General features: G+C 39.7%; 1 protein-coding gene across 1 annotated transcript in view; it reads right to left on the reverse strand.

The window, feature by feature from the left end:
• Positions 1-15,546, reverse strand: part of LOC129730598 (protein disks lost) — a 590,739-nt gene that overhangs the window by 167,739 nt on the left and 407,454 nt on the right. Inside the window, exon 2 of the mRNA XM_055690050.1 lies at positions 8,677-8,750. Within this exon, the coding sequence (XP_055546025.1) occupies positions 8,677-8,750 (74 nt within the window). The remainder of the gene's footprint in view (positions 1-8,676; positions 8,751-15,546) is intronic.

Here is a 15,546-nt window from a genome sequence, read left to right on the forward strand (position 1 = left end):
GGAAAGGATGATTATCCATTTTATCGCTGAAGGTGAAAACATTTTAGTTTGGAACGTTTTCAACTGGATAGACAGGTAATATTAGAGCTATTGAAATGAAGTTTTCGTTTTTTGGTTTTAATATTTCTCAATAATATTTTTAAATAATAAAGAGAAATGTTACTAACCCTCGAAAATTCGAGCCTCTGCTCTTATAGTATACGAGTGATATTTGTGTAAAGTTGCATTTGAATTAAAAAATTGGAGAAAACAAAACTAATTTATTGCTTACAAAAGTAGATTGAACTTTTCAATATTGTCCTAATTGAAACAGCCTCGATCCAATCTAATCTAGTTATGTAAGAAATAAACACATCAATACAGAATTGGTATTTAGAGTGAATTCAGGAATAGTTTTCTTTTTAAAGATATTCGAAAAGATCTGTTCACTAAAATGTCCCGATCTCCTCTTACAAATTATAAAATTGTAAAAGCTCAACTGTGAAATCGACGGATTTCTATATTATTTTGCTATCATTTTTCAAACTTCGCTAGATTTATCTCTTAGGCATAGCATTTCTCTACTCGCCCCTCGAGGCTTTACTATTGACCACATAATGGTAAATAAAATACAGTACCTATTTATTAAAATAATAGTAGGATTTTTTTGCAATGTGACTATAGTATCATATTTGCAATAATACGATAAATTCTTGGAAGCAATCTATACAAAATGCACGAAAATTCCTTGATAAATATATTTAATAATCGTAATTTTAGTGGCGCACAGCTTGGAATAATATTCAAACTGAGTAAAATTTTACGTTACGATTGGCTCGATTTTTTGTAAATTGTTTAGAACATAAATATTACAAAATCTTTCACTTTTTCCACATAGAAATTTACTCGAACTATTCTCTAATTTGCACAGATGGGATTTTTTTTATGACAAAAAGACAATTTTCAACTTTTTGCAATATTGCAATGTGATGCCAAACAGTCAATTATATAACCCTTTTTTACCCTCATTAAACAATACGATACGTCTTCACTACGTCTCCGCATCACTTAATCTTATACTAGTTTTCTTCAGTCCCCGACGTTCAGGGGACTTCATCCCACCACGCATCTAACGACCTCTACCCATCTTCGCTGATCACTTCTCCGACATTCGTGTTACGTGACCAGCCCACTGTGGCTTTCCGCATTCAGACAGTTGGATAATATCCGCGTGTTGGTATGCTTAGTATAAGCCGTGGTTCATGCACCTGCACCTGCGCCACACTCTGTTCTCCAGTTTGTTTTATTTATTTATTTATATACAATAATTAATTTGACAGTAGTCTTAGTAAATAGAAAAAGTTAGAGTCAAGTTTACAAAATATTTGATTGGTTCATCTTATTGCCAAACTTGCGGGATGCTCGCCAAACTCAAACAACTTTTCTACGCTCGAGAAGGCTTCGATTGCAGCGGCTATAAATTCGTTAAATTAAAACAATAAAGTCTTTGAGGGACTTTGAAGTCACGGTCATTTTTGCTATAAATCCCAGCTGTCGAGTTGCTTTTATTATTAAGCTGGCATGATGTAGGTGAAAAGTGGGCTAAGCATCAAGCAGAATAACAAGGTCGTATACACGGTCAACTCTTCTTAGCTCAAATCCATCAATGAGGTATTCGAATATAGTAGGGTTCAAGTCATCTCCCAGATGGTCTCGAGGTACGATGCTGCCCTAACAAGCCAGTCGTCGTAGGTTCGAGTCTCGGCTGTTAGTGTCAGTAGGATCGTAGCGCGCAATTGTCCTGTACATTAAACAGTCGGCTGCGAAGTCTGTGTATAAAAAACAGAAGGTCAAGTTCCGAATCGGAATGTAGCAGCACATCAAGGCGGGTCAAAATACTGTGGTATAACCTGAAATTTTGCAATACTAATTACCAGTAAATTCCTATGGCACCAATCGACGAAAACATTCAACATATCTTGCAGACGACGACAATCGTCGATTTTACGAACAGCTTTAGGTAAATACAGCTTTAGGTCATCCGCGTATACCAACTTACAGCCAATTTTTAACCGTAGCATGTCATCATAGAAAAAAGACCCCATAATACTACCTTGCGGAACTCCCGATTTATTTGTGAATAGCGTCGAAACACAAGAATGAAGCTTCACGCGCAGTATCCGTTTACATAAATACGAACCCAACCATTCAAAAAATGGACGCGATACTCCTAGTCGTGAACTTTTACGCAATAAGATGCTATGGTCCATACGACCGAAAGCTGCCCTCACATCAGTGAAGATGACATCAATTGGATCCTAAAGTTTTACACGGTTTTCTGATTTTTATTTATCAGCTGAAAGAGTGCAATTTTCTGAGCAAAACGTGATTTTAGAAAATTGTTTATCGTTTTCCTTCGGTTTTGAATGAAGAATAAAAATCTGCTCGAAAAACCTTAAATTACAGTTCTCCCATATACCGTACATGGGCGAAATGTCATTCAAGACCATTCGACAGTTTTTTTATTCTTCATTTAAAAATCGAAGGAAAACGATGAACATTTTTTTAAAATCACATTTTGCTCAGAAAACACGGCTTTTTCAAACGATATATAAAAACTGGTATAGCTTTAGGACACAATTTGCGCTTTTTGTTCAATATGGGAAATACACATCGAAGCAAATTCAGGTATGTTAGTACAAACTTAGCGCTTCGGCATGAAACAATGCTGTGCGGTAAAGATGTGTTTCATAGTAGAATAGAGCTTGACGTTACTAACTATAATCTCGAACAATTTAGAACCAGCTGAGGACTAATTGTGCCTCGACGCGGAATCCTGCGCTCAAAAATTCCAAGTGCTCGGCGGTCGGCCTCATTTATTGATCCACACTCAGCTTCATCGGCCATAAAGTATCACCGGGGGAATCAGCGTCTTGTAGAACACAAATTTCGTGTGGACATGCATGCTGCGGGATCTTAGCCGAGACTTCGTGATAATGATACCTTTTTTTGCACACCAGCTCCCCGTATTACACCCTCTAAGCAAGGTTCAACAACAGGTTCGAGAGCCCGTCAGCTAGCCTCAGGACGTTCAACGTAACTAACGGGTCCGAAGTTACACCTGCTATTTTGACGCACTATAAGAAATCGTCAAGGATGGCATGAATCAGTTTTGTTGTAAAATCGTGTTCAAGCTTAATCTGCCATAACAACTGAATCTTATACCGTCTTTAAATCCACAAACAGATGCTGAGTTCACATGTTTAGTTATTCAACTCGTCAAGGATTTTACGCAAGGTGAACTTTCGGTCTCGAAAACCGACAAAGGCTTTCTGCAAAGGCCTCAATCTATGAAACAGGATGCGGGAGAGAATACCGATGCACAACTAGGAAGCGTTATACCTTGATATTTGTTGCCATTGAGTCGGTGGCACCTCATTGTAGACTGGGCAAGTGAGTCCAACGAACAAGTCCAGTAAATATTATGGACTTTTTTGAATGATGGTAAAAATATAACTAAGACAGATAATTAAGTTCGATAAATTTTTCGCGGAAGGAAGTTAGAAGTTAGCTTACTTTCAAAAAAATTCCACGACCTTGCGAGTGGCATTCCTGCAGTTAACCGGAACATTCGCAATGGTGAACAAAAACATACATGCAGGCTTTGACATCCTTTTCTCGCTGATTCTCAGCTACAGCAGCACCTTTTTGTGGAACTTGGTATGTGAAATGAACTTCACTTCGGAGCTCACTTCCTTCGTGAGGTTAGTAAAATACGGAGTGCCCTGCCAGTTGTTGCCATCCGGGGTGAGACAAGTCTCGTCGTACATCAACACCGCCTCATCGCGATTTGCCGAGAAAATCGACTTGACCATCTTATTCATGGCGCCGTCCTTACCTGCAGATCCGCCAGTAAACGCGACTGCCGCTTCCTGACATGTATGTCTATGATCGCCAGGTACTTTTGACCTTCCGGCTAAGCGCACGCAACCTTTGGAGCTACTTGTCGCTCAGGGTTGTCGACCGTCCGCAACCGGGCTATTCGATGCTGTGATTGTTGTCCAATAGTGTCAAGATGTTGTAGATGCCGGTATGGACGTATTCGGTGCCTACGAACTGCCGTACTATATCCGTTTTCGACACGACGAGGTACCGTTCTTACAACGCGCAGACTTTTGAACGGAGTAGCTTTACTGTTTTCGCCATCACGGTTAGAGTAGAGCTTTCAATTTTTTTCTGTTGACTCATGGGTTACTATGATTGATGATGCATGAGTAGTTTCGTCAGTGCGATTAAAGGTAAACCCATGAAAAATCGGCAATTTTCGCCCTTTTTACTTCTGTTCATCCTCCTTGATTTATCTCCTGTTATTTTCGACGATACTGGATTCCGTTGACCACTTTACAAGAATCTGTCGTGTGCTGTTACTTGAAAGGAGTATACATCTGTTTCCGCAAGAGATTGTTCGCAGTGCTCGCGTTATTTGCATCGGGGGAGTCTCTTTTCGGCTGCTCTAGCCTAACGACACAACTCCCTAATCTGCGGTCGTGCCGAACATCTCCCGTGCTATACTGGTAACCGTATTGCGGATGTACCTTCACTGTTGATTCAGGTTTCCAATTGGTTCACCAATCCACCTTCCGAGTGTAATCTACAGCAACAACCGTATACGTTGGCCAGCCGGGCGTCACTCCTGCCATGAAATGGTGAACCAAGTCATCGTTTGGGTCTCGGAAGGACCATACATCGATGGTGTCTGAGAAATGTCGACTGTGAACCAGAATATGGTTGATCTGAGAGCAGGCTTCACCATGTGTTACCATGTGCATTTCCGGATATCTTCTCGTACAAAGTATGTGTTACAGATTACCATTTATCTGGCTGCGGCGAAGTTTATCATCCACAGGTCTTTCTCATTACTGGTAGCAAGAATGCTGTTGGAAAACTGCTTCAGTTCAACCCGGGCGTTAGCGCCTATGAAAATGATTCCTATTTTTTCGGATTTAAATTGGCTTTCGCTAGGCTGAAAGCCAAATTCACTTTATATCTGACTAAATAAATCTCAATGCAATAAAAGCCCGAGAACTTAAACTATAATTTGGGTATCCTTCGTATGTTGCAGATGTGGTACTTGAAAGTCGTTCCCGAAATATGATCTACTGTTCCGAACTCACTCGTCTTCGGCCATCTCACTTACTGGATGGCTGCGACTTCCACCTTCGCTTTTCGCAACAACAACAATATCGTACGCTAGCCTGGAGGGCTAGAAGCGGTTCCGATCAACTAGATTAGTTGAGAGAATTCATTATCGATATTGTTTTTGGCAGCCGAGAAAATTCGCACCCTACATCTCAACCGTTTGGGAGAGCCGACCGACATCGTTAACCACAGAACCACGGGGACCACTCGCTCACTTTTCTTCAGTTTGCTTTTTATCGAATTTCCAACCATTGTTCCATTTAGTTTGCAAGGGTTTATACCGATGGTTTCGATTCGAATTAAATTCTGGATTTTTTGTAGTAGGTTCTCGAAATATTGCCTTACTGGGGCCTGGATGCTTCTTAGTATCGTGTTGGGGCCATCGTTCGGGATATAGCCAGCGAGATACTGTATTTCATACCTCTATCGTCCGCTCCGGATCAGACGCTGTTATACGCCGCTCAATATTCTCAGTTAACATACAAACGAAGCTCTTACTGGGGTTGGGATCCGATTTTTACTAAGGTTACTCGTATACCAGGTTTCCACCACGAGGAAGTTAAGATAGGAACGGGATCGGTAGAAGTGACAGGTCGCAACGAGGCCTTGGATTGCACATACCAATAGAAGCCACAATAAATTTTATGTAGTCGGCCGTTGATTACACTGATAAACACAGGTTTTGCCCCAGATCTCAAACTGGAACAAAATGAAAGATTATTGCTTTTAACCATTCCTGTGAATTTAAATGTCCCTAGTGAAGATGAGTTTTTAAGAGACTTGAATGATTTTTCCCAGAAGCCAACGTTGTAGCGACGAACTCGGCGAGCAATTACTCCATTGCACTTCGACGCGCTACTGCATTTACTAGGGGTACCAAAATTCATAACAATTATCACAAGCGCGAATCTTTTTAGGGAAACTATTTTGGGCTTTAGAGCTACATTTTTTTGCTTTTGTCGACCAGTTTTATGAGTGGTTTGGAGATACCAATATTAAAGGGTCTTTGAACAGTATCCTCAGTTTTACTAAGTTCTCTTGAAACCGGACGTTACCATTTTGGCTTTAAATATGGCATCGAACATTGTTACTTGGTCTGTGGGTATGTAGGCTCTTTTCGTTTCTTTTCAGAGAATCACTAGCGTGTAGGAGAATAACTGCGAAAATAACTGCACACTCTCACACTTGTGAGCAAAGCGACGCACTTGCTTGAAGAGAACATCGAATCGTGTTATCTGACGAGCATGCAAAAATCACCGCCGTCGAATCTGAAACATCTCTCCAGAGAGATAATAAACTGGTGTGAGTTTCCTCAGACGAAGGTACATTACGCACAATAATTAACCACAGCGGAGCTCGCTGCAATACTTTTCTGTGTGTCTCTTAAGCATATATCAAATGAGGAGAGCATCTAGATAGGAAAGTAGATTGCATTGTTTGCTTTGCATCCTGAAACTGAATAGTTAGTTGAAAAGGTTGTTTATCAGACACAACCGCAAAATTAGAGTAGAATTACGACCGTATTTTCTGCAATAGATTCGGAAATACACTCTATTGGGGTTAATAATTTAATGGTGGAAGCGGTAAATTTCGAAGATAAATCCCTTTCAACCTGGTCCCCGGAATTATAAAATTGGGGCGTTCATAAAATATTCCAATATTTTTTCAACTCTGTTTTTCAGAAACCGGAACTCGCCATCTTGAATTTAAAAATGGCGTCGCATTTTCATACATCCAACGCATTGGGTAATGTGGTGGCAGTTATTGACGAGCGAAAATGATTCAATGCATTTTGTATTATAATTTATGTATTTCTATGCCAGACAATAAAATTGCAATCTGTTTAAGATTGTTAAAAAAATTGGTATCAAGATTATTTGAGAAATATATAGTCACGTATACAAAAATATTGTTCTTAAGTTTAACCTGAAAGTAAAGTATGGAATAAAGATAATTTTTTTTTATCAAATTACACACAAATAGTTCGTCTAAATTGCTATTCTGAAGGGTTTATATACTTGTTTAAATATTGTCATGGATAATTTTGATAGTTTTTGGTTAGTTTTCAGAGAACTACTCTAAAAAAAATATTTCTAGAAGACTACAAAATAAAATATAATACCTATAGTAACATTTTGAAATCTTTATCTTTATTTATTTCGTCAATCAGAAGTAGACAATATACAATATTCTAATAATCTAATCTCCTGAACACAACTGGAACAACTTTACCCGTCAAACCTTATCTTAATAAATTTTATGAAATCGGAATACTAAAAACCAAATAATTTGTTGAAAGAAACAACACCGCAGATATTTGAGATTAGTTTAAAAATGGTGTTTGTGTTATCTATTAACTGTAACGACATTATTAGCAAGCAAATTTAAATCGAGATAATCGAGTGTAATGGTTTGCATGTTGAGACACGTTAGTAAATTCTTCATGTATGCAAACAATACTCTATTTTCATACCATTTAATATTAAAAACTCTGCCATACTGTTATAGTAAAGAACCCCAAGTCCTTTGTTATCGTACTATGTCAACACGAGATGAGCTGGCATTTTTCGGTTGTTAGGCTTTACTGAACAATTTTTCATCCCGTAAAACTTTGAGGCAGAGAATATTCAACTACCGCCAGGACAGGAGAATATTTATTGTCACTGGATGCGGTAATGTGTTTCTGCTGCAGTTGCATGAATAGGTTGTGTTTTATGGTGAATAATATATGCTCTTCCTTGCAGCAGGCAGAGATGGATGCATAACCTCGACAGTTTTTTTTTCGTTCAGTTTCTGTGCATAGTGAAACGATGATGCGAGAATATGCTCCAACAGAACAATATTAATAAAATGAACTACGCATATGTCACAGATACGTATCATCCATCTTCGAGGCACATCACGAAAACAGCTTTTAAACTGTCCACATGTGTAAGTCAAGACACCCCGCTGAGTCATGTCACAATAGGATACTCTACATACATAAGAAAAAATTAATACAATGCGGTGTGGTGGGTGGCGGGTTGGCGACGATGTGGGGAATACGGACTCATCATGGGGTTTAGTTTATAGATGATACGGTAGTTGTACTACCCCAGTAGTAGAATATCGCGCATCCGTTCGAGGTATTCTGCGCGGCCTTGAACTATGTTTTCTGTTTGCTCATAGTTTGCCTTTTTTGCTATCATCGCTGCGCTCGGTTTAGGTTCGATAGCCGGATTCATGAGCCAGCCGTTGGCAAACGATTATCGTATCGTGTGTGCGGGACTCGCGTGTGTGTAGAGTCAGAAGAGCGTAATTTTATAGAGGTTCGTTGAAGAGACCTGCTGCTCGAGCACGCGGTCAACGATCTGGCAGGCCATTCCAACAGGGAAGTTTTGGCGCTGCCATCATTAGGATGTCTAGTTTTAAATTGCTTTACCCGCTTGGGCCACTATTCTGTGGTTAATGTTTTATTCTATTTTTTTATTCAGCTAGCGGTTCTTGAAATATACTTACTCTTCTGTTTGTGTTCTTATCAGCCCCAAAAAGTGATCAGCGAATGTTTCGATCGGGCAGCGCCTTGGTTCGCTCTTTCCCATGCCACCAGTCAAAGAGAGCATATGAAATGAAAAAATAAAAGAGAAAAAAACTGGTATTAATTTGGTTCCATCATAATAACGAACCGTCAGCCTACACGGAATTTGTCATCGGTATGAAGGCGATATGATCATTTACCAACTATCAAAACCACAACACAGGTGGTGATCACCGTCCTCCTAACTGGGTAACTTTAAGGCCAGCTGCCAAAAGCAGTGAATCCGGTGCCATTACGCTCGTGTAAACATGTCACTTGAACCTGGACATTTGTTCACTTTTAATTTCTGGGCTAGAAATGGGTGACCCAAGCCAAGGCCACCGGTTGTGCGAATGGCTGCGAAACAGTCAATGACAGGCACGGTGACAACTCTTTTGGCATCCGGTCAGTAGTGGTGGCGACTAAAACGGGTTTCTCGCTTGTTTGACATTCGGCATGCGTGTGAGCTGCGGCGATTGATTTTTTTCGCGGATATTTTGGTAGAGAGTTAAAAGGTCACCGTTGGAATTGCGCAAAACTGTAGGATTTTGGGTGGTTTTGTGCTAGTCAAATATGATTTATTATTAGAATTTAGTCGTAATTAACGGAGATCAAAGTCAGACAAATATTGCAAATTTAAATCAATTGACATTGGTTTGTGGAACAAAATTGAAAAAAAGACAAATAAGACTGGTATTTTATGATCGTACAAAATGGTTAGATAGGTCCAAGAATTTAAATTTTTTCCCGCATTAAGATTTGTTCGACCTGTTTACGAGAATAAAATTTAGAATAAAGGCAGAGTTTATAATTTTACGACAACACCTATGTTAATACCTCCGAGTTTTTCTTAAATAATCTGCTCTAACAATTCTATATTTATTCGCTGTTCGACATAAAACTTATAAGGTGAAATATTTTCAGAAACTCAGCACAAATCTAATATAAAAACGATTTGCATTTTTTTCCTGAAGCATAAAAATTGAAAAGAAAACTTTGGTTAATACATTTATGGTTTTGTATTAGCAAAATTTTCTGGCTAAACTTTCTTTTATTTTTAAAGATCACTAGAAGAAATAAATTCAATTTGATTCAACGCTGTATAATAAGTCCACATTTTTAGTTCGGTTGTATACTAACTGTTTATTGCACCCATAACACAAATATCAGTTATTGGTCATTTGGAGTTTTAGCAGAAGATAACACCCTCCCAGCTGGTCTCGAGGTACGATGCTGGCCCTACAAGCCAATCGTCGTAGGTTCGAGTCTCGGCTTGGGAGAGACTGTTAGTGTCAGTAGGATCGTAGCGCTAGCCCCGCAATTGTCCTGTACACTTAACAGTTGGCTGCGAAGTCTGTGTATAATAAACAGAAGGTCAAGTTCCGAATCGGACCGAGGCTTTGCTCCTTAACACAAGAGCTATCCAATTGAAGGTGAGTGACTCCAAATAATGAAATTTCTATCCAGGAATTTTCAACATAGTATAAGTATTCTGTATAAAGGTTTGATTACTAAATTTTTGTAATCAAACTCAAGAGACCTTACTGTATTATTGAATGATTATTTTACCGTGTTCGAGGTAGTCGATGAATATTATACATTGAGAATTCCAATAAAGAATTCCAATAGCTCGTTCAATATTAGATCGATTGAACGGGGAAATCCTGGCGAAAAAATGCTCTTTCACTAAGACAATGATCCTGCTCATTTTGCTCGCGATACGACCGAGGACTGCTACAATCAATTATTTATTCCAAAAGGAGACAATGACGAAAGATGTACCGCATTTATGGTTTAAGTAATGTTTTTTTTTTGAAGTAGAATACTTCTCTCAGGAAGTTCGGCTACATAGGGATGTGAAATGAAAATCTAAAATCGAAAAAAGTTAAAAATATGTCCAATTTCAAATGCTAATAAATCGGTTAATATTCGATGGATTTCCTTCGTGCTTGCAGCAATAGATTGCAAAATCTTCTAAGATTCTTCCCAAAATAAGATAATTGTAATTTTATTATTCACACTATTGTACTATTGAAAATAGTCAAGCCTTGTCAAAACGAAAAATTCGACCTCTGATTGGTCGTTATATGCTTGCTTCCCAAGCACGGTCGACAGGATCATATACCTTGCAATTGAAAACATGCTATTTGACCTATATAAGAGCCTGTTTCAGCCGGAACCGCTCATAATAGTTCTAGACAGCGACAACAGCAGTCGTCCTTCCTTAGCAGCAGCACTAGCCCTGTGGTTGGTCACCACGTCTCAGGAGCAGCGCGGTTTATCTCAGCGTGTGTCGCAAGACAGCCATTATTCCCCCCGTATTGGGGCAGCATGATGATTGCCATCAGGAAATCCAATTTCGGAAATCAAAATGCCCTTTTTAAGGCAAATAAACAAGTCATTGAAAGTTAATAATTTTTGTCAACGCAAGCAAGCATTCTGTGTTGCATCCTAGCAATTCAAATTTGTCGCACCCGTCTAATTTACTGAATGTGAAATAGCTTCCACAGTGCATGTTGTCCGTGTATCTTAATTCCCCCAATGTTAGGGCAGCTTAAAGGTTGTAATTAGCAACCGATTTTGAACCGCAACATGCTTTTTTCAAGGCAAATAAAAAATAATTGAAGGTTAATAATTTTCTGGCATCAACACAAGCAGACATTCTGTGCGGGATGCAATCAAATTCTGTTGTAGTTGTCTAATTTTTACTTTCACTTTATTTAGTAAACCCTCCACTGTAGGGGCAGCGCAAAGGCTGCGATCAGCATAACCGACATTGAATAATTAACTGCCCTGTTAGTACGCATTAACAAAAGCAGTAAGTTCGACTATGCAGAGCTAATATGAAGTCGATTCAATCAATCAGCATGAACAGAATTTCGTCGTCACCCAGCTGCCAAGTTGCAACATGATGCAACACGCAACAGCGAGCAAACGAAATCGCTTGATGTTACAAACCGCAATAAGATACGGGTTAAAACCGTTGCGTGTGTGAGAGCACCATCGGTGTTTATTCGCTGGATACACTATCTACTGTCTTCTGAACGCAATAATCTGCTTACATGCGACACGGGGACGGAAACATTCTCTTCAACCAAGCTGCACAACACGACACAAAACATGTTATTTTGTTGCTTCAATGAGAGTGCTATCGGTCCGGCTCGACAAGAAATCACTTTTGTGCATCCGTGCTACGAAACTGAGGAAAAACTTTAGAAACTGAAAAAAGAGGAGGAGCTTATCAAATGATCGCTCTGAGCCGGAATGAAGTCACACATATTTTTCAAGTTATATCATTCCACCACGTACGTAAAATAATTCATTCCTATTTTCATCCCTATATAAGAGCCTGTTTTAGTCGAAGTCGCTCATAATAGTTCTGAACAGCGACGACGTTCTCCCTTAGCAGCAGCGGGAGCGAGCAGTGGGTACCATCGATAGCAGATAGCGGCCACAACTGTGGCATGGCTGCGGATAAGCGTAGCAGTTTCAGCGGATCTCACCATCGATAGCAGCAGGGCCAGCATAAGCAGGTACAGCGGGTACCAATGGCGGCCACAACTGTGGCATGGCTACGGATAGCGTTGCAGTTGCTCAGCAGTTGGGCCAGCGTATAGCGGCCACAACTGTGGCATGGCTATGCATAGCGTAGCTGTTGCAGCGGGTATATCAGCATCGATAGTAGCAGGGTCAGCTGATGCAACGACACTCCGTTCACTAAAATGCTGTTTCAGTGTGGTAGCGGGAAGCATCAGCAGCAGGCTTGCATACAGTGAATACATCAGCCAGCAACTTTCTCTAAGGCCTCTGCCATAGTAGACGCGAAAAGCGGCGCGAACCGATTCGCTCGGCCGTAGGTTAATGTACAGCTCTACTGATGGCTGTACATTAACCTACAGCCGAGCGAATCGGTTCGCGTCGCTTTTCGCGTCTATTATGGCAGAGGCCTAATGGGAAAGTTGTATCATTTTGTTCAGAAGAATATTATTGTCGGTAATATTACAGAGATGCGATTGCGTAAATCTGATTTTGAATTGAACAATTGTTCTTTTGAGAACAAATAAAACACTTATTTGAAGAGTTAATAGCTTTTGGTACCAATAGCAGTATAGTGACAGCCTCAGCGGTAGATGCAGATGCAGCCGCTACTTCCCTGAGGCCGATGTAAAGGTAAATGGGAGCAGCACGGCGAAACAGTTCGGGTTATGCTTAGACGTGCGTCATTTTTCGTTCTTGATATTCCCCACATGAAACGGCGCGCTTTCGTATGGTAGCGGTGGTATTAGCGGTAGATGCATTTGCCAACACTTCCTCCAGTAAAGCCGTGTCTAGTTTTCAATGTGAAAACACCTTTCTCATTGTGTTGACCGTGCGCCTTAGTCCTCACTATCGAGGTAACACAGAGATGTAAGATAAACACTACATCCTATGATAAATTTAACAATTGTCCTTATAAGGACAACAAATGAATTAATGAAGATTTAATTTTGAATCAGAATACTTCTCTCAGGAAGTTCGGCTACTTAGGGTGTGAAATGAAAATCTAAAACTGAAAAAATTGAGAAAAATTTCAAATGCTAATAAACCGGTTAATTTTCGATGGATTTCCTTCGTTTTTGCAGCAATTGATTAGAAAATCTTCTAAGATTCCTACCAAATGCATGAAATTGCAATTTTATCATTCGAACTACTGTACTATTGAAAACTCTTAAGCCTTGTCAAAACACAAAATTCGACCTCTGATTGGTCGTTATACCGCGCTTTCCCAAGCACGGTCGGCAGAGTTATGGACCTAGTAAATTGGGAAAGCATCATTTGGCCTATATAAGAGCTTCATCAGATAATAAACACACATTTCATCGGATATTAAATTGAACAACTGAAATTTGAAGAACACAAATGATTATTTGAAGAGTTAATATTTTCTCGTTTTGCGCTATAATTCAAAGTTAATTATCTTCATCTACATGCATACTCTGATTATTATTACGTGTTTGCGTCGCTTAGTGTTTGGCTACGGTCATGCAGAACGCAAATAACGGCGCGATGCGATTCGGCAAGACGAAATCTGTTGAAATGTATAGCTCTACTTCGCCTTAAAAAGAGCTGTACATTTCACCACGGTAAGGCGAATCGCATCGCGCCGGCATTCGCGTTCTGCATAACCGTAGCCTTTGTTCCGTTCCCGTTTAATGATGTCGTATTAAATGTGCATATTACCATTCGGCAGCACCTCAACTTCTCATTTGCACAAAATTCAAAAATATTCAATGAACTTCATTCAAAATATCAGACAAAAAGAATTTACAATACTGCCAATGAACGGTCAACGTTTATTTACTAGAAAAAATGACTGACACGCAAGCAGCCGGGTTATCTTTCTTGTAAAAGTATTCTACTTCAACCTTGCGGTCGTGGCTTTGCATACAACCTTCTTGTGATTTTTTTGTAAAAAAGCACTTTTTCTGCGAAGAATAATAATGAGATTAGTGAAAGTTCTACGTCTGGGTTCTGCTGCAACCCGGAATAATGGAGAAAGAAGTTAGCGGATTGTACTGAGCAGACTTCCTGAAATCTCGCTCGCACAAAGAAGAGACAGTGTCCTCTGCGCTACAAGTCTCGTTTCTCATTCAGTCGCTTCGTCTCGCGAGCTTGCCTCGCATGTTGCTTTGCGCTAATGGTGCGAGAAGGAAATTGATTTTGCGCAGAAGGAAACAGGCAGGGGATTTTATGTTTTTTTCATTTACGGTGTTATAGCAGCATGCATCAAAACACCGTTAGAAATATCAATGATATAACCTAGTTCATTTATTTATCAATTCAAAATTCTATGATTAATTCATCCGACTTTTGTTAACATGAATTAAGAACGTTTTGTTACTATACTTATTATGCTAACGGTACGAAAATGCACCGGATGCAGAGTGTTACGTTGGTTAACAGAAGTGTTCCTTTCGTCGGTTTAGATGTCATTGACTATCTTATGATAGAACTCTGTTTTGTAGTTCTAAGGATAAAAAATGTGGTTTGAAATTACAACATAAGTTTTTCGGGAGTTAAAAATAGTAAAACCATTGAAATTGTTTATATTTTCTAGTACATGTTGATGTTGGATAGAATTTTCGAATTGAGTACACTAAAGTCGCTTTTTATGCGGGGGATACATGCCGCGTAAAAAACCGCGTAAATTACGGAATCCGCGTATAAAAAACCCGCGTAAATTCTGCAATCCGAGTGAAGAGGAACCGAAATCCGCAAGAAAAAAAAAAAAATACCGCGTAAATTCCGGAATCCACGTAAAAAAACCGCGTAAAAGCGACCTTATTGTATAGATATTGCAAATCAGGTTCTGAAGGTTCGTGATAATCTGATCGTAGTAATATAGTTTTGTGAATTCTTCCGATTAATACACCTTCAAAAGGGTCTGACGGCATATATCGTATGTAGGTACGGTAGGCAGCCTATACACCAGAGAGACGCAGAGACACTCACCGTTAAGGCAACTGTCAACATCAAAACGAATAACGGCAATGCAAAATTTTACAGCTCGCCCGTTTTGATGTTGACAGTTTCCTCAACGGTGAGTGCTTTGTCATTTCTCTAATATACAGTTTCACTAAGGTACAGTACGGGCGTCTCGCTCAGTTCGTAAAACGATAAGACAACGTGTGGTGCACCGCAGTCTCTTACCGAAGAAAAAAAAGAAAAGAAACCTCTCGTCGTTTCAGCGCGTGTACAGGAAGTCTGTGTACACGAGAAAGTCTCACGAGCTGTAGCGCACGAGCTGTATCAAGTATGTACAGTACGGGCGT

This window comes from Wyeomyia smithii, chromosome 3, assembly GCF_029784165.1.
Source record: "Wyeomyia smithii strain HCP4-BCI-WySm-NY-G18 chromosome 3, ASM2978416v1, whole genome shotgun sequence".
Classification (NCBI taxonomy): Eukaryota; Metazoa; Arthropoda; class Insecta; order Diptera; family Culicidae; genus Wyeomyia; species Wyeomyia smithii.